Source organism: Myotis davidii, unplaced genomic scaffold, assembly GCF_000327345.1.
Source record: "Myotis davidii unplaced genomic scaffold, ASM32734v1 scaffold247, whole genome shotgun sequence".
Lineage (NCBI taxonomy): Eukaryota > Metazoa > Chordata > Mammalia > Chiroptera > Vespertilionidae > Myotis > Myotis davidii.
The window spans coordinates 2,337,385-2,360,243 of NW_006299593.1; the positions used below are offsets into that span (position 1 = coordinate 2,337,385).

Consider the following 22,859-nt stretch of genomic DNA (forward strand, 5'->3'; position numbering starts at 1 on the left):
GAACAAAGTTCTGATGTGGTGGGTTTACACGTAGGCCATGGGGTTTAAAGCAGGAATTCCCAACTTTTCATGAGGCAAAGCCTTCAGATCATGGAAGGAGCAGGAACGTGGACACTGAGTTTTCTCTTTGGGAATCCCAGCAGACCTTGGAGAGAGGGATGAGGATGCAGCTCTGGGGGACGTTGGCCAGGTCGGGCTCACATCCACCAGGGGAAGCCAGCCTACAATGTGAACATGTGCAAAGGACTGCTGACACTGGGCTGGGGATTCCCATGTAGAGAACTGAGGATGCACTCGTGTTTAAAACAGCCAAGGAGAAAGTTTTTAAATGGTTGGTGGATGTGGTGAGGTGCTGTTATATTGGTCACCCTGTATACATATAATGTGGGAAATGCCTTGAAGAGAATGAAGTTCTTCCGGGAACATGAAGGGAGACCGTAGCATACCACTTTTACTCTTCCTTTCTCCCATCTGCCCTTGGACACCCATTGATATGAGTGACCACTGCAATATGAAACTTTTTCTAATCTTATATCAGTACTTAAAGCTCTGAGGAATTTCTGCCACTGGATGTACAGATGCAATTCATCCTGCCCCAATGCAGCGACCACTCACTCCTCTAGGAGGTGAAGGGATTGTCAAGAGCCCAACCTTGGAAGGGCAGGGAATGGGAATGAGGGCAGGCCATGTGGCAGTGGAACTGGGAGAGGTATATCTGGAGCCTATTAGTGCCCCAGGAAAAGACACCAGTCAGGGCTACACTGAGTAATGAACTCAGCTCTTACTCCTGACATGGCATGGGTATCGGGCAAACAAAGGAAGGAAAGAGAAAAAAAACACCTTCTGACCCAAATATACAACCTCTGTGTATTTGCTTAGTCTCCTGCTTCTACCAAACAGATTCTGCACCTACTGAAAGTCAGTATATTTAAACTTTCTTTTCTATCTCTATTTGGGCCCAAAATATTGAACAGGATCCCACAGTCTCTGATGGACCCTCCCTAACTCCCAATCATACTTGACCCAGTAGATTACCCTAGGACTCCCATCACGGACTTCCGCCTTGTGGTTAAAGAAAAACCTACAGCTAGTTTTATTACACTCCTTTGTAAATAATCTGTTTTTATTTTCACCTCGATGCTTGTGAGACTTTTTCTTTGTAATGAAAACTTGTCTAGTTACATGGAAAGTTAATGTTTTCAGTCTTAAGGAAAGTCTTTTTCAGCTTAAGAAAGTTCTTTTTAATTATTTCTTTGATAACGATGTGAACCTTAGTTTGCTTTGTTTTCTTCTTTTGGCATTATTATTATCTGTATATTGGATCATTTCGTTCTGTTTTTCAGATTTCTTTATTCCCCTCATGATTCTTGTCTTTGTGTCCTTCTGCGTTTGGGGAGCAATTTCCCAAGTCATTTTTTTTTTTTCATTCACTGATTTGATTTACTGTAATAACCAATCGGTTGCTCATAGGTCCATTGTGAATTCAAAATTGGTTGCCATATTTTTTCATTTCCTTGCAGCTGCTTCTTACTTACAGCTCCATGCTGTCATTTCATAGATGCAATGTGAACTTTTGTCTTGAAGACACAAATTAGGGATTATCCAACATCTCCCATTTCTTAGGAGTAGAGAAAGTTATTGAAATGCCTCAAGAATGTTCTTATATAATGAATCTTTTCATGTGGTCAGTAATTTCTTGCATCATCATTACCAAGACAAAGCAGTAACATGATTTATCTTACGTAGATTTAAATCTAGATTCCTAAAAGACCACTCTTTTATAAAACTACAGATAGATCTGTGAGTAAAACAATAAGAAGAAAAAGTAGTTTAAACAGTCAAGTTTATAATGTGAGGTTTTAATTTTAATGATGTTTATTTTCAAACTCTAAAATGTTCATTTTATAACGTTTGGAAAATTATAAAAGAAAGAATAATTGCCCATAATCCCACCACACTCTACATCTCAGTGTTTTTCCTCTGGAAGATAATCTTAACTAAAGGGTTTTTACCTTAGGGCAGCCAAAAGTCATCAGTATAAAACTCAAATGAAAAAGGAAGAGTCATACTTTTGTCATGGGACAAAGTCCCAGTCACAAACTCACAGCAATGTTTTTAAGGGTATTGAGCTTTGCCAGAAATTTACTTCTGGATACCTCAGTTTCCTTGCTTCAAATGAAGAGTATCCTTCATCCATGCAGACTACAACCGCAGACTATAAATGAAAACGGCATCTGTCAAAAGTTCTGAGAGCATCGATTGTTCTAGAAAAACAATTGTCCCGGTAGTGCTTACATGTATTTAGTGTAGAGTGTTTGAAGGGATTATGGTTCAAAGACTCAACAAGAGGAAGTATTTTTTCCTAAGGGTAAATTAAGGGTTTCCTGCCAAAAACTTCGCCTAACAATTTTCATATTAATAAAATAGAAGAACAGAGACACTCAGATTCTGCAAAGCCAGGTAGCCCTGGGCTCCAACGGGGTTCTTCCTCCAACCAAGCCAGACCAGAATTCCCCGTCCAGCAGGGCTTGGCTCCAGTTCCCAGAGCCGTTCACGTTCTGGCTCAACACTGGCTGATGAGAGCCAAACATAGACATCCTTGTGTACTTTGTAAATGGAAATTTGAAGTGAATTATTTTCAAAATGCCAGTTGACGCCCAAGAGGATGTAATTAGAATAAGGGACTTTCTGGTTTGAAGATACGAAAGAAAGAAATGATCTGTCTCTTTTGAAATGAAATTATTAAATAGTAACAGAGAGAGAGGAGGTTTGGTTTTCAGTCTTCAAAGCAAAACCATGACCTGCAATTTTCTTAATTGTTTTTTTTTGGGGGGGGGGAGTCTTAAAATTAGTAAAGCCAAGGAAGGGATAAAAGGAGCAACCTGGGAGCTAGAGAGTGGGTTCATGAGGAGGAAGAGGAGCTCAGTAGGGAGGAAGCAGTTATCTGTGTCTGGTTCATTTCCCTTCTATTTCCATCCCATTTTAACCTATGATGGATCTAGAATGCAGTTTGGGGGTTACCTGGGGTATTTCACATGTGCCTCTCCCTTCCTCATGCCCCTTGAGGGAGGAAGTAGTGTTATTGGTTGAGAACTGGGTGCAGGTAAGAAGCCAAGTTGAAAGCCATGTCTGCTTTGCATCTCTAGATGAATTATGCCCGGATTCTGGTTTTATCCCATACAGCACATGATTTCACTGAGATTTTAGATTCCTAAAGTCTCTACTAATTAAAGCCATTTTGCCTTGGGACTTTCAGCTCTTAATTCTAAAATAGCCCTGAGAATTTCCTGGTAATTTCTAATTTTTTTATGGCACCCATAGGATTTCTTAACCCTCAACTCATTCATTTATATTCTCTCTCTCTCTCTCTCTCTTTCTCTCTCTCTCTCTCGCTCTCTCTCTCTCTCTCTCTCTCTCTCTCTCTCTCTCTCTCTCTCTCTCTCTCTCTCTCTCTCTCTCTCTCTCTCTCTCTCTCTCTCTCTCTCTCTCTCTCTCTCTCTCTCTCTCTCTCTCTCTCTCTCTCTCTCTCTCTCTCTCTCTCTCTCTCTCTCTCTCTCTCTCTCTCTCTCTCTCTCTCTCTCTCTCTCTCTCTCTCTCTCTCTCTCTCTCTCTCTCTCTCTCTCTCTCTCTCTCTCTCTCTCTCTCTCTCTCTCTCTCTCTCTCTCTCTCTCTCTCTCTCTCTCTCTCTCTCTCTCTCTCTCTCTCTCTCTCTCTCTCTCTCTCTCTCTCTCTCTCTCTCTCTCTCTCTCTCTCTCTCTCTCTCTCTCTCTCTCTCTCTCTCTCTCTCTCTCTCTCTCTCTCTCTCTCTCTCTCTCTCTCTCTCTCTCTCTCTCTCTCTCTCTCTCTCTCTCTCTCTCTCTCTCTCTCTCTCTCTCTCTCTCTCTCTCTCTCTCTCTCTCTCTCTCTCTCTCTCTCTCCCTCTCTCTCTCCCTCTCTCACACACACACACACACACACACACCCTCTGAGGTGACAAGGTGATGTATTAGAAAGAGCAAGATCTTTAGAGACAGGCAACCATGAGTTCTGGTTTCGGTTCTGCCATTTACTAACTTAGCAGCACTGACAGCCTCAACTCCCTGGGCTTCACTTCCACCTGTAAGACAGGGATAGCACTGGCTACCTCACAGGATTTTTGTGAGGATTAAGTGGAATTCTCTATACACCGGTCAAATGCTAGGCATAGTGCTTGCAGTTCGTAGACAATTTATTAATAGTAACTATTATTCATAATAATAATCAGCAGTAGCAGCAGAGTCCAGAAACTCAGAAAATCCACATTGGGTTAAAAGCTCTTAAGTTCTTTAGATAGAATATGAACCTAGCCAAGTATTTCTATGTTCATGTTACCTGATTATCTCCTCCCTGTGGCACTAGTGAAAAGTACCAAAGGTGATGCAAATGCCCCCTTTGCCTTCAAACTAAGCACATGCAGGATGAACCCCGTTGTGATCAAATACCACTGGTGACTTTCTCTCTAAATGGGTATCTATCTCCCCATCACACACACATGCTGTGTCACTAATAACCATACCTTTGTAGGAGAGGAGAGAATATGTTGTCTGCTTCTTTACCGATACCTTTCTTTCAATATGGTTCCCTACCATCCTGTACCCCTTGGGTTTTATCCAAGGAGAAATGACCAGAGGGAATTAAATTAACTCAGATGTGGCTTTTTGTTTAATGCTGCAACAGCAATTCAAGAGTCTGTTTGAGCACTGCTGTGAGCCAGAAGCCCCCAGTCTGTTGGGCATGAGTACCATGTAGCCCAGAGGTTGGGGGCTCTCCAGGCCAGACTTCGTGGGAACCACCCTACTTGCAGCTACTCCTCAATTAACCATCATCCATAGACGTATAGAAATCTCTTTGTCATCTGTTTATGTTTTGCAGCCGCTGTTCCCTTGTGGGAATGATAAGTTCCATATGTACAGTTCCCCACACCTCCCCCCAGATAAAGCAATACTTCCTGTTTCTCCTAAAAGTGCCCCTTTCTGATGATCGGAAGCTGCCTAACAAGTGTTCCTCTTCCTCTGCCACATAATTTGTAGATTTTAATTACATGCCTTCCCATCATTTGTCTTCCTAGACTTGAATAGCATCCTGATTTTCTACAGCTCTTTATTCTCTTAAAATCAGAAAGAGCTGAGATAAGAGTCCAATTCTAGTACTTTCTAGCTACGTGTCTGTTGGCAAGGTTATCCAAGCTGTAGTTTTGTTTTCTCATCTGAAAAATAGAGACTGGTAATGCTTGCCCCATAGGTTGGTTAGAGGTTTAATGTATTAGTACAGTATCCATACCTGTAAGTGGAGGTAGAGGGGCCTAAAGCCACTTTAAGATCAGGGTAAGGTTAAGGTCAAATAGGATCAGAATTAGCCAGTGTGAAAAGATTGCTGAAGAAATTAGTTACTTTGTGTTCAGGGATCAGGTTATAGAAAAAATATGTATTTTACAAGTATAGGAGTTACTCTCAGGAAATTGAGAATCTTGGGCTGAAGAATGATACTAACAAAAATGGCACTACCCTCCCACCCCCATCAGGTGGGTGGCAGGAGGAATTGCAGCACTACAAGCTACTTTTCTCTTTCATTGCTTAACTAAAATGAATGTCCCTTCTCTCTTAAATGTTGGTGCTGTGAAGCCAAACTGTTGTCAAATTGCTTTATATCTGTTCTTTTTTAAGTACTCACTGTTCTTGATTTTAAGAGGGTATGAGTTGAGTGATTATATTTATCTCATTCTACCGCTGCACACATCCCCAAAAGAGCGAAATCGAGTTCTCCTTGTTGGTCGGTAATCCTTGAGACTGAGACGAGTTTCCCACTCCTGCTATAAATGTAACTGGCATAACTTTTCTGCACTCTGCTGATTTCCACTGGTCATTTGAAAACTGCCCCCTTGCTCTCTGCCCTCTCACGCAGCCTCGGGAAATGCCCTTATTGATTAGCTTGACAGGCATTCCCCTCTGTGCCAAAGGTCAGTATGTTGCCACACTTGGTACTGGCAATGCTCTTCCTCTTCGGGATCATTTGTAAAACTTCTCAGAGTTCTTTTTGACAACCCTCCTCCCGCAAATGCCAGGGGACCAGGGTGCCTGCTCACCAGTTGCTATCTGGAGAGGATCCTGTACCATTGGCTTAGCACTTCCACCACCCCGGGTGGTAGCGCCTCTCTACCAGCCTTTTCTTCACACTCTGGCCAACTGTGAAGGCTTGTGCATTGTCTCCTGTGAGCTTGGAGTTCCATCCCTGTAGAATGGGCCACTGGTGGCCTGAAGAGAGCCTTCCCCATCCCAGCACTGAGCCTAGAACTGTGTGTGATTCTAGCCTGGCCCTGCGGGAGAATGGAGGCCTTGGTACCTGGGAGCTTCAAAGGGTAGATTATCAGCTGTGTACACTCCCCTACTGTCACCAGGGGCTGCTTGCTGACTCCCATCTTTGTTAAGTCAATCTGCGGCCTTTCCTCCTAGACATTCCAGAAACCTTCATTGGCGTTGCCTTTGTGTCTAAGAGAGAAATTATTTAGTCCAAGGTCAAAAACCTTGGCTGAGAGTTCCTACTACAAAGCCAGGCGTCGTTATTAAATTGTCAGAAAATTATGAGAAAGTTAGTCATGACATTTGAGGAAGTAATGAAATGGCTATAAATGATGTAAGCTTCCTAACGGACTAACATGTTTGCAACTTCTGACATCTAGAGAAGAGAGCGAGGAGCCGTGGCTCAGCTGGCTGCCATCCACCAGCCCAGCAGAAAGTCCAATTAGGGCTGGTTTGAAAAGGAGGTGACTGTACTTGGTGGTGTGGATGCAGTTCCCTGGGGAGCAAGGCTATCGGAAGGAGCTGTCCAGATGGCTGCCTCCCCAACCCTTCTGAACTGGAGAGACCCCTCCTATGAATTGATTCCATGGTTTCCCTGCCCTTTGATTGCTATTCCAGGCCCTTTTTCCCATGAGTGAAGCTGGTCCCCAGCCCTATTAGTGGGTCCATGGTCTCCGGCCATAGATTTTCACAGCTTCCCCAGAAAACAGTGGTGCCTACAAAACATGCGTTTGGTTAACATGTTCGAGGCCTCTTGTAAATTTCAAAACAACAGGAACTGAGCAGCTTTGAAAAACTCTCGCTGCTGATGGGCTCAGTATGAGGACTTTTCTGAAAACCGGAACATTTGAGTTTCCAATACGCCCCGAGTGCTAATCAGACTTGGTGCCTGGAGCAGCCGAGTGCAGGGGTCAAAGCCCTGGGGAATGGGGCCAGCTCTTCCCTCTGTCTGGACTTCCTGGGGGCCTCCTTGGAGTTTCCCCACTGATTTTCACTGCCTTCCTTTTCTAAGTCAGGGTTTTTCCCCTTTGAGGTGTCTAGGCCTTTCCTTGCTTCACTTGATATTTCCTGGAGTTTTGAGAAAGAAAAATTAAGAAGGAGAGAGGAAAAGAGTGGAGGAAGGAAGAGAAAATATAGGGAGAGGGAGGAAAAAAGAGACGGAGAGGCTGAAAGAGTCATTCTCTGGGAAGATGCTGGGAATCTGGGGATTTCCTTGTAAAGGTCATTGTTACCTAAGTTACTGAGCAAATCCTCAGTGACCACCTACCCTGCCGGGATTCATGAGACACTGTAAGGACAGCACCTGGCACTCAAAGTGATAATTCCTTTCCTCCCCTCCTCAACTTCCCCAGAGTCTCATTCCTGAAGCCTCTGGGAACATCAGTAGGATGGTTTTGTCTGCCTGGCCTGACCATGCTGCAGTGTGCATTTCCTTTGCCTATTCTGGTGGTATTTAAGACAAACCCCTTTAAAAGCCCCAAAACAAGAACAGTCACTCCCCCTCATGGTGACGTGGTCTGCACGTTGCACAGAGCTTTTAGGTGCATTAGTCCACGAGGCCATCCACGAGCGCCCCGATGCCACCCCTTGGCTTACCCTGAGGCAGCAGTCAGAGCAGAGGCCAGACTGTGGCTCACTCTTGGAACTGCTGTAGGTCCTCTCCTCCCTGTCCACACCCCCAAAGCTGCAGAATGTGCTGTTGGAAACAGGACCCGCCCTTCACATCACACACATTAAACTTCCCCGGGTTAGAGGCCAGGACCGCACCCTTTGCGGAGTCTTGAACTAAACGCTCACTTTTAAGATGTTTGTGGTTATAGCAGGGGAGAGAAAGACATGCAGCAGAATAGGAACAGTTAAGTTGCCATGAGTGTGTGCGTTGTGTACTTACACATTTCTAGGTGGTAGGTTAGAGATGAAATGTATCCTCTAAGATGTTGGGTGTTTTTGTTTTTTTATTCCACATTGCCATTTACAAAAGGTTTTCTACAGCGATTCCTTTGTAATCAGGAAAAAGATTATAAAAATCAAGTGAGCATGCTCATCGGCTAGCATCGAGCTCCCTCGGTCCCTCAGCACCTTTGGTTGCGTCAGACAGATGAGGTTGTAGAGGACTAGGAGCCCCCGTCCTCGCCTGGTCTGTGACTGCAGAGAGCACAATCAGCAGGTTAGCTGCTGTCGCTGTGATGGTGGCATGGAGTGTCCTCGTCCGCTGGCCTCTTTGGCTTCTTAGTGAGCTGTGTGAAGGACAGAGATGGCTTCCATTGGCGGATGCTTCTGCATTGTCTTTGGGAGATGGTGAAGGATGTCATTCACCACAGCACATGAAGTCCCCTTCCGAAGCAGCCACAGAAGAGATAGTTGCGCTCTGTCCATAGACTAGGGCAAAGCTGGGCCCGTCCTGCCCATGCAATATGGATACGTTTCTATCTAAAGCGCTGTATGCGTCCTTGCTTAGACTGCGAGGGGCCACAGAGCTGGATCCACCACTCAGCTTCGGCACACGCATGTGATTTTCTGATGCTTGTCTTTGTGCATGGCCCATTTATCTTCATTCCTTTCTCACTACCTATGCCTGTCTCTGTTTCTTCCTCTTCCCCCTCCCTCCCCTTCTCTGCCTCTGTCTCTCTCCCTCTGTTGTCTCTGTGTCTATCTCCCTCCTTCCCTCCTTCCTTCCTTTTTCCCTTCCTGTGTGTGTCTCTCCTCTCTGTCTTCCTCTCCCCCCCCCCCATACACACATTCATGCACACACACATGCACACACTCATACACCTTTCCCATCTGCATCCTCTTTTTATGGTAGCATTTTTATAAAGCCTCCTCAAATCATTAATGAGAAGAGGCAAAATATCCATCTATATATATAAGAAGCTAATATGCAAAGTGTCCCCATGGGAGTTCCACCGGGAGACCGGGAGTTCTACAGCTTGCTATTACATGTGTTGACCACCAGGGGACGGCGCGGAATGAAGAAAGGTGCCTGTCGGCAGCCAGAAGCCAGGGAAGGAAGGCCCCGGCCAGCAGCCGGAAGGCCCCAATTGGCCCTGATCGCCCAGGCCTAGGGACCCTACCTGTGCACAAATTACATGCACCGGGCCTCTAGTAAATACATAAGACAATGACAGTGAGCCTACTCCTCACCAGTTTGGAGAGCAGTGCTCCCAAAAGATGGATCCAGGAGTTTTCTTTCAGTATATTCTATTGAGCTGACACTTGGCCACAAAAGAACTTGAGCAGGTTCAGGCTTTCGTGCTACAGGAGTTTGAATTGCTGGAAGATGATCAGCTCCTAAAAGGATGCCTTTAGGAACCCCTGTCATTTTTGTCTCTAAGAGGCCTTTGTCTCCACCTTTTTTTTTGTTTTTTGTTACTGTTGTTTCCTGTGTAATACAAGCCTGTGTCTCAAACAATAATGAATTTCCCGGAGGGCAAACGGTACTGTATATGAAATCTATCTCAAACCTGACCTTTTAAAAAGCATCTGGAGAGCATGCCTCACAGCCCTGGGTCCCGCCCAAAGATCCCAATTCAGTAGGTCTGGTGTGGGGCCCAGGAACTTGGCTTCCTAACAAGCTTCGGAAGGTGAAGCTGCTGGTCGACAGAGCACACTTTGAAGAGTCCAGCTCCAAGTCCTGGCAAGGGACTCCCTCCAGCCACGCGGAGGTGGTTGTCTAAATGGCCTTTTGTAGAGCTTATCAAAAGCCTTTTTTAAGGTCTAAATCGAATCAGATTCGCTAGTCTCCAGCCCCTTCATCTTGCCACGTTCACTCCATGACAAGTTTAGTAAGCACAGAGGAGCCAGTAATGTGAATTACAGCAGACCTTTCCAGTGTCTACTCTCACCCAAGGCTGGGACTTGCAGGTAACTGATCAGCCAAGGCAATTGGCCCTCGTGTCCTGCAGGCTGCTGCTGGACAGGGATGTGCTGCTGCCAGGAGGAGCCAGGCCGGACGGCAGCCCTGGGTGGACATCTCCACCTGGTTTTGGGCTTCCTGTTTTGTCCTCACATGTGAAAGTAGCTATCCTTAAGGGCTAAAAGGGACATTTGGACTTTTAGTCACACTATCCTGAATTTATGGAGGGAGAGGGAAATTATGTACTAGAGTGGGGGAGAGGGGGTCTTATCACATATAGGACTTCATTAGCATCTTGGGTTGTCAGCGATGGTAACAGCAACACTAACAGGTGAGTGATGTGTAATAGGCGGTCGAGTACAGTATGGATCAAGCTTTGTCTCATTCAGCCTCAGAGCCACCCATAAGGCAGCTGGAGTCCCCATCTTGGAGAGTCCCAAGCAGGCTGAAAAGATCAAGTACTTCCTCCAGGTCGCAGAGGCAGGATTCAAACCTGTGCCTCTCTTTCTCCAAAGCCCATCCCATAACCACTAAGTCTCTCTCCCCTTCTGCATCGAGGACTCTGTTGTAGTTTGAGCCTCTGCTTTTTCCACTGGAATTATGAGATTTCCAAAATTGATGCTTCTAGAAGCCATTCATGACTAGAAAGGCAGCAATGTGAGGTTAATACTCAGTTGTGGTCTAGAACCCCACGATATGAAATGATCTGCCTTTTCTCAAAGAGCTAGCGCTCCAAGAACATTTTTTCCAAAAAATGAGCAGGAAAACCCACTCACCAAGTACCCAGAACACAAGCTTAAGAGGACCTTTTGAAAGAAGCAACAGAAACCATCTACCATGTCATCTTGAAATAGCTACCTGTCTCACAGGTTATGTGGACAAAACGAGGCTATTGGAGTCTAATTCGATAAATCCAAAGTGATGCTCTTTGGGCTGGTCCATTGATATGTTCATGTGTTTTTCCTTACAGTGCCCCTGGCTGGCTATTTTTATTCCTTCCTGAAAGCCAAGGAAGGAAAACCCTGAAAGGTTTGGTAATGCCCCTGGCTCTTTTTTTTTAAGTCTTTTTTTTTAATTGATTTCAGAGAGGAAGGGAGAGGGATAGAGAGATAGAAACATCAATGAAAGAGAATCATTGATTGGCTGCCTCCCACACGCCCCCCACTGAGGGGGATGGAGCTCGCAACCCAGGCATGTGCCCTTGGCCAGAATCGAACCTGGGACCCTTCAGTCTGCAGGCCAACACTCTGTCCACTGAGCCAAACAGCTAGGGCTGCCCCTGGCCCTTGAGAGTTATGGGTGTCAGGGCTGTGAGTGGGACCGGTCTTGCCCCCAACTCTGTTCTCTTTCCCCCCCCCGCCCCCCTCAAAGCTTTCCCATTACTGTCTGTGCTGCTCCCAGGTGGACTTCTGTGCCTAAGTCATCTTCATGGCATAATCACCCATGCCCACCACCCGAGAAGCCCTGCTACTATTTGCATGTATACCCTTTCTAGCCTTTATGTTTGTTTCAGTACAATCATACTATACAGACCATCTTGAAAATGCACCTAATTTCCAATAATGTATCATGAACATCTTTTTATATCAGTAATGCAAAAGCATCGGTTTAATGGTTATCTAGTACTCTTTTGTACCTCTCTTCTGGTTTCTTGTGTTTAAAACAAATTTTTATGAAGGCTATCTTTAAAATTTGGTCACTGTTGCCCGGCCAGTGTGACTCGGTAGTTGAGCATTGACCTCTGAACCAGGAGGTCACAGTTGGATTCCTGGTCAGGGCACATGCCTGCCTTGCAGGCTTGATCCCTAGTAGAGGGCCATGCAGGAAGCAGCCAATCAATGATTCTCTCTCAGCACTGATATTTCTATCTCTCTCTCCCTCTCTCTTCCTCCCTGAAATCAATATTTTTTATTGTAAAAATAAAATTAAAAATGGTCACTGTCACTTTGCAAAGCAAAATTAGGATAGTAGGCTTTAAATAGTGAAATGGCTCTGGTGTCTCTGACTCACACAGAATCTGGTAGGGAGGTTGTTTTGTTTTCTACAAAGGTAAATAAAGCCCTGCTGGCAGGCACACGATATAGAAGGCACTAGCCCTGGACTGGCTGGGAGAGAAGTGAGAGCTGTGGAGGGGATGCCGGTACGGACCAGAAATCCCAGCCGGCCCCTCCTGACCAGTGGGACCAGCAAGTATGTCTTCCTGTACTGTGGATCTGAGCCAAATGTCTTTTCTCTCCCCAGCAAATCCACCTATGGCCGCAGCTGTCGTGTCCTACTTTCATGATTGCCCGGATTCCCACAGTCAGTTCTGCTTCCATGGAACCTGCAGGTTTTTGGTGCAGGAGGACAAGCCAGCATGTGTGTAAGTGTCCCCTGGTGTCCTGGGATTCTGGGCCTGGGGGCAGCCGGCAAACAATTCAAAGAACATTTCCCTCCACGAGACTCCTGGAGCCTGACATGTTGGAGGGTCAAAACCCAGCTGGTGTAAAAGCCCAGTCCAGAGTTACTGAGGCAGAACCTCCTGGGAGTCTGGAGCCTGGTAATCTGCATTTTAACCAGCATCTCAAATAACTGCTACTTAGTTCAGCAAAGTCTGAAAATTCCTGGGTTCAAGTTTAATTCACAACATAGAAATGTTGGACGGCAAGGCACTGGGTTGGATCTTTAGAGTAGCCAGAGTCTCTAAGGTAAGGTCTCTACCCTGTAGCATCTTTACATGCAGCTAATAAGCAGAAGTACATGCAAAGGGTTAGTGCAATAGGTGGCAACAGAACAAGGAAGAGCCTGGAAATAAAGACGCTCGCCGGGGCACGGCAGTTTCCACACTCGGCTGAGCCCCCTGCAGCGGCTTCGGCTTCGGCTGAGCCCCCTGCAGCGGCTTCGGCTTCGTAAAGAATACCTGAGCCCCGCCCCAACCTCCTGCGCTGAGGCCCCTGCAGCGGCTTAGTAAAGAATACCTGAGCCCCGCCCCAACCTCCTGAATCAGAATCTGTCGGAATGCGACCTGGCAGTCACATTAGTTAAGAGCCACCAGCCATGGTCAGCCAGACTGGGGAAGAAAGGCTCTGAGGAAAGCTTCTCAGAGCAGGTGTTGGGGCTGTGCTGGTGGAGAGAACAGAGAGGATACTCCAGGCTTGAGTGTCAGGGGCCTGCTTTAACAGGTCAGAGTGGCTACAGCAGGGAGGAAATGAGGCTGAAGACGAAGGGGAGGCCAGGGCCTGTTGGAAATGAGCCTTTATTCTGTAGGCAGTGGGAGCCGTCGGCTTTGGAAAGGAATATTTTAAGAAAATTGATCTGTCCATACTAGAAAACTGTTAGGTGGCCTTACGCCCAACATGGGCACTAATGATATTTGGGGCTGGATACTCCTTTGTTGTAGGGGCTGATCTGAGCATTGAAGAATGTTAGCAACATCCCTGGCCTCTACCGACCAGATGCCAGCCAGTAGCACCACCATCCCACAGTCATTACAATCAAAAATGTCTCCAGATATTGCCGAGTGTCCCAATGCGGGCGGCAAAACCACCCTTTCCCCCCTTAACTTCCCATCTATATGAAGTTACCATTCTAAAAGTTGAAAATGGTTGAAAGTCAGCAAATTCAACGTAATAGTTCCAATAAATAATACTAAATGTTAATAAAAGCTAGCATTTGTTGAGCTTTTGTTCATGCCAGTCACCATTCTAAGCACAATCTGTTTGTTAACGCATGCAAACCTCATAATGATCTCGTGACGTAAGCATAGTCAGGCTGAGTCCATAACCATGGTGCTTAAGGATGTCAGATGTGCCCCAGATTCCTTCGCCCTCATTAGGGAAGCCCCGATCACCTTACTTGTCCCCCTGGAGTGAAGAGAGGCCCCAGTTTTGAGTGTTGTGTGACAGTGACAGTGTTGTGTCGCTGTGGTCATGTTGATTAGTTGAAGAGAATAAAGGGAGTAAGATTTTTTTAAAAAGAAAAGAAATATCAAATGCATTAGCCAGGAGAGCTATGGCCGTAAGTGGTGGTTGGTAGGGCTTTCTGCTTCCTGAGGTGTGGCTGTGTGAACTGAGCAGGTCCCTTTGGGGTGCCTCCGAGCCTCACCTGGAGAGGCACACTGGCCACCTTCCTCCAGGAGGAAGGACTGTGTGAAGCTCCCAGGTCATGTCTACAGAGCTAGGAGCCCTTCCCACCCCATAAATACAAAGCACAATGATGATAATAGTCACAGTCATTATTCATTATTATCATTCTCATTAAGGTACACGGAGGGGCCCCTGGGGGATTGATGGGGTTGTTTTTGTTAGCAGCCTGGTCATTGTGGAAAAACACTGGCCCTGGAGGAAGTGTTGCCTCTTGGCCCAGATATCAGGAAAGCCCCCAGGACGGCAGGTAGGAGGCATTCTCCCCTCCAGGTACCCAGTGCAGGACCTCAGGAGGCTGCCCCTGGCTGTGCAGTGAGAAGATCATCCTCAGAGAGAGAGGGCAAGTCTTCTCTGAGTTCTGATCGATTGTGTCCAAAGCTCAATTTTTTCCTTCCCACTAGATAGGGGGGTGGGGGGTTGGTGTAAACTTTCTGAGAGCTGGCAGGCTCCAGCCTGGGTCAGCAGTTATGCCAAAGCGATGACCTCATGTGTAGCTAAGACCCCTAACACTGGAGGAAGCCTCTTGTTCTCCTCAGTCTGGATCCCAAGCCCTGCTCTTGGCCCAGGGAGATACCTGTCCATCACATTAACACACCATTACATTGCTGTCTCTTCTCCATTCACATTATAAATAGTACTATGTAGTAATCTCTCAATAAAGGCCGTAGCTAGTGCCAGGTATGGCCACAGCACACCACATACAGTGGCGCATGGAGTCCTGACAGCTTCCCTTTCAAGTAGGGATTCTGACTTTTATTTTATAAATGAGAAAACCGAGCCCGCCCAGGGATTTTAAGCAACTTGCCCCTTGTAAGTGGTAGAGCTGGGAACCAGGTGGTCAATTCCACCCCGAAACTCATGTTTTCAGCCACTGCCCCGGAGGGCAGGCTGCCTCAGCCTCACAAAGTTCACCTGAGATCGTGAAGCTCTTTGGTTTCCAGGAAAGGTGTTGGCACCTTCTCCCTGCAGGTAAGCCTTCCTCCAGAGAAAGGCCGGAGTCACTTCCAAGCTGGTTGCCCTGATCACAGACTCCTAAGGAGTCCTTCCTGTGGGCCCAGTGTGGGGTCTGTGGAAACAGCCAAGACAGCTTTGCAGTCTGGGAAAGCTGGCCTTCTGTGGGGAGGCACAGCCATGCAGGCAATGACCAGTTTCCCCACTGGATCCTGGTGGCACTCAGCCCACAGACGTGGTTTATGTGGCAGTAAATGACGACCCACGTTGTTCTTTGGTGGTTTACTTAGTTGTCAGCGTTTTGGAAGTCAGGTTTTACATCTCCATGCACAGGCCCAGCTTCTCTAAGTAAACACAGGGCTTGCCCTCTCCAGCTCTCCAGTCTCCACTTTTGTGCAACAGGAGCTTGTAAACTCCATGTGGACAGGACCACACCTTATACCTATTGTATTTATAGTACCTAGAAGATGTTCTCATTAATCAATTCCCCCTAGACCAGAATCTCAGCCCATACAGAGAAAGCAGAACATTCTGACCCTGATCTTAAGACCTGCCCCAGCTTTGGGGCGCTGACAAACACATTCTGGTCAATAAAACTGACATACCTTGAAGTAAGGCCTCATCTTTCATGGCCTTATAAAGAAAACCCACAGCGATCCAAGATCATAGTTTCAAAAGAGGGAGTTCTTTCTATAGTACTGTCATCTTAAGCTTTGTATTCCATAAGACCAATAAATAGTCTTTAGGTTTCCAGAGAATCTCAAATGGCACCTCACACTAAACTATGAAGTCAAGCAAAGAAGTTCAAACAACTAATCAGAGATAGCCAAAGGTAGTGAAGCTGGCCTTAAACATTTATGCTTCAGATGAACCCTAAATTGTATTGTATGTCTCCCTTTAATAAAACTCTGCTGGTACCCAACCACATCAGGAAACAAGTGGGAAAAGAATTCCCAAGACAGTAAAGCCATAGAAATGCGAGCTCAGGACTCTGCACATTATTTCCCCTGAGGCAGATTCCATACTGTTGGTCTGCTGCCTGCAGAAGCCTTCAAACAAAGGAAAACAGTTGAAGGAAGCCACCCAAGCGACACATTTTAAGGGTTCTCCTGTCAGCAGCCAGTGGCAACTAGTTTGAAGGTTAAAGTTTCTCACCTGTTCAAAACAGCTCCTCCTTCCTCCGTAACTGAATTCCCTGACAGCTTTCCCACAGCAAAGTGTGAAAACAAAGCCCTATCGGCCAAGGAAAACATTCCATATGACCCGGCCACAGCACATTCCGGTGGGACCTGAACAGAGTCAAACACCAGAGAAAAGTGATTGCCCTGTGTGACCAGGAACACACCTCCCAAGAGACCAGGGTTGAGAGGTTTACTTGGTGCTTGAGCCACTTTATGTAGATCAATTCTCACTTCAACAGCCAGCAGGTCGTGGGTCCCCGGGTTAAGAAGTTATGGCATCACTACCATCCACATGGCTGGAGAAAGTGTATGTCCTCATTCTCTGTTTACTCCGCCAGAAGCAGATACTGAGGGTCACACCCCAGGTGGGATAGCACAGCAGTTAAAGACACAGATTTGAAGGTCAGACAAACCTGAGTCTCAAGTGACTTAGCCCCATTAAGCCTCAGTTTCTTTGTGTATAAAATGGGGACATTAGTACTTCACAGGATTGTGATGAGGACCCAGTGGCCATAATGCAGATAGAGCTATTGCTGTTCAAGACAAGAGACATTAACAAAACAGCCAAGGCTATTTAAAGTGATTTCTCAGTCTCTCTAGCCACGTTTCCCTTTAAAATGTTTTTATTGATTTCAAGAGGAAGGGAGAAGGAGAGATAGAAACATCAGTGATGAGAGAGAATCACTCATTGGCTGCCTTCTGCACACCCCCTACTGAGGATTGAGCCTGTCACCCAGGCATGCACCCTTAACCGGAATGAAACCTGGGACCCTTCAGTCTGCAGGCCAGACCTGCAGGGCTCAAGCCACATTTCAAGCACCCAATACCTCTAGAGGCTCATGTGCTAGACATCACAGATAGAGACTGTTGCCATCATCTCAGAAAGTTCTATGACACAGCGCTGGAGAACATTCAAGCCCAGTTCCCAGCAGAGCGTAAGAGCAGTTGGCAACAGGACTAACTCCATTGTGATCAGGTTAGTGTTGCCATTACCACAGCTGAAGGACGTTGAAAGATTCTGCTGAAAGAAGCAGTGAAAATCAGGTAGACCGTGGTACCAGGTCTGTCCCATGAGGCCTGTAAATCAGAGCTGCAAAGGAAGTCTTTACTCCATCCAGCCCACTCCTCCCGAGCCCCAGAAGCAGAGAGGCTACAGGGCTTGGCAAATCCAGTTCTAAAGAGGCCAAGAATGGGTGAGGCCAACACAGATGTCCTTGGGCTCAGGGGCCTCACGCCCACCCCTGCCTGTGGATTTTCTCCATATTAAAGGCAAGTTGGTGTAAACGTATTTCTGAAACCAAGGTCCTTGGCCCCTAGTCAACTTGGTCCTTGGCCCCCATATTAAAGACTTTGTCTTGGGGCCTGTGCCAAAAGGCTTGGCTAAAAATCAGAGCATTAACCTCCTGCCAGAAAGGACATCATTGTTTATGAAGACAGTGTCTCTCAGGAGCCTTAAAAAACGCTCCCATCCTTTATTTACATCTTCAGCACGTAGACAGCACTTCCTTTGTGCCAGGCACTTCACAAGACATTCACTCATTTAGTGCTCATAACTACTCTGTGAGGTGAGTACGCTGACAATCATATTTTAAAGAGGCAGAATCGATGGCACAGAGTGATTCAGTAATTTGCTCAAGGTCACACAGGCATTAAGTGGGAAATGGGATTTGAACCCATGATAATTTGGCTCCAAAGTCTGTACTGTGTTGTACCAACTTGTAGGGCTCTATCCTGAGGAAGTAATACCAAATGCAAACAGAGACGGGCACACAAAGATAATCACCTGGCTTTATGCATGATCTCAAAATTGGATCAGCCTAAATGATAAGGATTCGGTGAAGCAAACTGGGTACATAAATTACTATACAATCATTTTAAACGACTTTTGCAGAGTTTCAAATGATGTAGTAAAATGATGAAGAGATGTTAAATGAGGAGCTGATACAAAAGTATAAAAAAATCCAAACTATTTTAAAAACTATGTAGAAATAGCCTGAAAGGGGACATGTTCATTGGACTGCCATTTGAAGAGATGGGTATATACCAATGTTGGCTTTCTTATTTTTCTTTCCACTTTATTATCATTTATATACCTTACAATTTGCTTAGAAACATTCCTTTTCTAGTTGGGGAAATTTTTTCTTAAGAAAAAAATTCAAGAGCACAGCTCGACATGCTTTATCGTATGTCTTTAAAGTTTAAAAAGGGTGCTCGCTGTGAACCGCGTACAAAAGGGACTTGAGGGGAAAACTGAGCAACTTGATGGGACTGGAGGACTCTAAAGCCCTCGAACAGAGGAGAATGAAAGACATATCATAGATACTTTCACTCTTCTTGTTAAAACAGAGAGACCTACAGCCACAAAATGTGCTTCTAGGAAAAGCACCAAAGTAACCTCCAGACTTAAACAGGAACAAAAATACAAAGGCCTCAGGGACTCCCCCGGCTGGAACATGTTGTCTTTTATCTCCAGCTACACTTGCTCCATTTGCAGTTCAGACAGCCTCCTTTGCAGCTCAGACAACCTCCTTGCCCTCCTGGGCTACACTTCCCTTTTTTATGCACTTCTTTCTTTTTGGTTCTTTTGGGAAAAGAGCCTGAATATAATTCCAGAGCCTCATTTTCAGCATTATGAAGACAAAACAGCATCCTAGAATCTTGTTTTTGGCAAAACCCACTCTAGACAGATGAAGTTGAATGGTCAAATGATATTTTTAAAAAGTTCAGTCCTACACATTTCCCATTCCCCTCTGATAGACAAAATAACTCCTATTTTGTTCAGATTCCTGTTGTAAATAGGGGTGCAACATCTGTTTCTCCACTTGATATGAAGTGGCCCATTTTATAGCCACCACCCTAGGGAAATGCCCTGGGGGAAGGGGGTCTGGGTGTAGAGGAGAGAATGGGGGAGGGAGGAGGAGAAGTAGCAGATTTTGAATTGTTGGTCCTTGATTCTCTGTACTTAAATGATAGTTCTACCTCAGTGGTTCTTAGGCCTGACTACACACTAGAATTGCCTGGGTACACAGAGCAATGGGATGGTCATCTCCTGGGGTGTGACCTTGGCCCTGGCATTTCCCAGAGCTTCCCAGGCAATTCTTATGTGCAGTCAGGTGGGAACCAGTGCCTACCTGAGGTAAAGGAGAGGAGATAGCAGCTGAGTCAAGTGTCATTCATTTGTGATCAGGTGAAGTAACTCTTTCCTTCCTTGTGTAACTTGTATCTAAAATAATCAGCATAATTAAGTCTAATATTAGTAGAAGCTTGGGGTGTTTAAAAAAATACCAAAAAAAAAAAATAATCACCAAACCTTTTCTTTTTTCCCCCTAACTAGGAAGCATCCCCATTATTAGAAATGATTGGAAAGGTGAAAGGACCTCCTCTCCACCCCAAGGCCAGAAAGTCTAAATTATGGTTCTTAACATTGGCTGCCCAGTAGAATCATCTGGGGGCTTTAAAAATAGGGATGCTCAGGCCTTATTCCCAGAGATTCAGAGTTGGTCTAGGACAGGGGTGGGCAAACTTTTTGACTCGAGGGCCACAATGGGCTCTTAAACTGGACCGGAGGGCCGGAACAAAAGCATGGACGGAGTGTTTGTGTGAACTAATATAAATTCAAAGTAAACATCATTACATAAAAGGGTACGGTCTTTTATTTCAATAGTTTTATTCATTTCAAACCCGGCGGGCCGTAGTTTGCCCACGGCTGGTCTAGGATGTGGCCTGGACATCATGATTTTTTTCAACCTTTCCAGGCAATTCCAACGGGCAAACTAGAGTTGATGTCATTGGTAAAACCTTCATGGTGGCTGTCAACTCAGTCTTCATCAGAATTTCCTTTGGCCTTTTTAAAAAAAAAAAAAACACCCCATTTTTAGAGTGATTGTGACCTGGGATGTCCTGGGGAAGCCCAAGCATCTAGAACACAGGCTATTCTGCCTCTCAGCTACATTTGGGCTGCTTGGGGCTAAGTCTTGCTATTCTCAGAGCTCACTTAGGCCATGACCTGGATTCTCACCCATTAGGCAGTCACCCAGGTGCTTCCTTGCCTCACTGGGTAAGTTTTCATTGAGAAGCACGTTGGGCTCCGTAACCCAATGAGACTGAGATTTGAGTACAGTAGACCCTTGAATGACACTCACCCTCCACAAAGTACAAAATCCACATATTAATTTTTGACTCCCCCAAAATTTAGATATCCCTGGATATCCATAGGAGATTAATTTCCCACCAACATTATAATCTGCAGATGTTCAAGTCCCCTATATAAAGGCTGTAGATGAGTGCATATCGTCGGCCCTACATATTGGCGAACTCCTAACCAGGGGTCACAAACAATACAGGTATTTATTGAAAAAATTCCACATATAAGTGAACCACATAGTTCAAACCTGTGATGTTCAAGGCTCAGCCGTATTTACAGCTGTAACACTCAGGTGACAGGTAATAGTGTTGGCATGAAGACATGCTTAATATGCGAGGGCCATTGCTCGGGTTGTTTTGAGGCAGGCAGAGCTGGTTGTGAAGGACCCAGAGCGCACAAATGTTTCTCTGGTGGGAAGAACGCGGAAAGTCAACAAAATGTGGCCCTGCCCAGAACGTTATCTTTCTCCGGGGCATCTGGGGCATCTTTGCAATTTTCCATACTTGATGGGCAGTCAGCAGCCCATATTTCATTTTGTTATGAGGTTTGTGAGTTTGTCATTAAATCCCTATCCCAGAGTATCATCCCAACTAATTTGCATTACCCCAGAAAGACAGCCTTCATAGTTGAGAGTATTAGTTTTTAAACCTCTAGAATAGCGGTTCTCAACCTGTGGGTCGTGACCCCTTTGGTGGTCGAACGACCCTTTCACAGGGGTCTCCTAAGACCATCCTGCATATCAGATATTTACATGACGATTCATAACAGTAGCAACATTACAGTTATGAAGTAGCAACGAAAATAATTTTATGGTTGGGTCCCAACATGAGGAACGGTATTTAAAGGGCCAGAAGGTTGAGAACCACTGCTCTAGCGGTTCCCATTTCCTAATCTGCAAGACAAGGTAAATATAGCCCTGACCTTACATGCTCTGTGATTGTTGGGATTAAGAGGTAATTTGCCCTGACTGGTGTGGCTGAGTTGGTTGGGTGTCATCCTGTGCACCAAAAGGTCACCAGTTCGAGGTAATTCATATAGGAATTGTAATTCATATAGGAGTTTAGCCTACTGCCTTGATAAATGATAGGTGCTGTAATTAGCACCTGGCTGCCACTCTTATTTAAATGGGATTTCTTAGAATTCCCAGCATTCATTTGTTAATTCATAGGGTTTGCAGAATCAAGTGGTTGAGGAGGTGGTAGGACCAGTCTCTCCCACAGCCTGAAGATTAAAGGAGGAACATTTCAAGTCACATGCAATTGCCTCATAGGTATTCACCCACCTATAACCTAGACCCTTCACAAATATTTATGCTAATCCTCATCACTACTCTTCTCTAGGAGGAAGCTGCACTAATACTGTCTACAGAGAAGTCCCATTGGCTTGGCTGCAACTCCTGGTTAGAAATCTAACAATTCGCCACAAAGCCCGGGCTCCGCAGCCCATTCTGTTCAGTGGTTCACCAGTTTTTGTAGAGCTAGGTCTGCCCACAAGAGCATGGAGTCTGCCCTACAGTGAGGCTAGTGGAAGGGCAGTCAGAGAGGTAGGCATCGTCCTGAAGGCATTCAGAGGAGGAGGAGAGGTTAAGGGAGAGCCACGGAAAGAGCTATGAAAAATGAATGGATGGGTGACTGGGTCTGTAAGTTACATCTTTTTAGAGACTGTCGTATTTGAGGTGGAATCTGAGAAGGAAAGTGAATAATAATTGTCCAGGCAAAGAAGGTAATAGGAGTTGAAATTTCAGGCAAGTGGGAGGGTAGTATTCACTCATTAGGCAAGTGTGTCCTAAGTGCCTATGTGCTGGACATGCGTTTATTTGACACTAGACTAGTGAGGAGGGTAGGACAACTTGGATTAGTTGGAACCTTGGTGACGGGTAATAAAGTAGAGAGGGTAGATTCTGGCCCTGCAGAAATAGGGTGTCAGATACCAAATGGAGGAAGCCCAAAACTCAGGTGGGAGCCATCTGGGTGTGGGCCAGAGAAGGGACCCTTTGCAGGGTTCTCTTTAGACACTGACAGCTTAGTTTATGCATTGCCAACATCTGCTGCTCATCGCCTTTCAGCCCCCAGTCCAGCCTGTTGTTAGCTTCCCCCTAGTGAGAAGAGACCAGTGACTTTGTTTTCACAACCGATAGGGTGAGCCATTTCTTAACTTTTGCCTTCACATAATTGTTATTGATACCAAACAAACAAAAAATCTGCCCCGTCCCATAGCCCCTCGGTCTTCTCTTTCCCAGCCCAAGTGTGTGAGAGCCAGGGTTCTCATTCAGAATTGTGTGGTCCAGATCCT

The 22,859-nt window shown here is 45.7% G+C and overlaps 1 protein-coding gene across 1 annotated transcript in view; it reads left to right on the top strand.

Annotated features, from left to right (window-relative positions):
* Nucleotides 1-22,859, top strand: part of TGFA (transforming growth factor alpha) — a gene marked incomplete at its 5' end in the record, with an annotated part of 95,020 nt that overhangs the window by 60,923 nt on the left and 11,238 nt on the right. Inside the window, one exon of the mRNA XM_006775306.2 lies at nucleotides 12,409-12,529. Within this exon, the coding sequence (XP_006775369.1) occupies nucleotides 12,409-12,529 (121 nt within the window). The remainder of the gene's footprint in view (nucleotides 1-12,408; nucleotides 12,530-22,859) is intronic.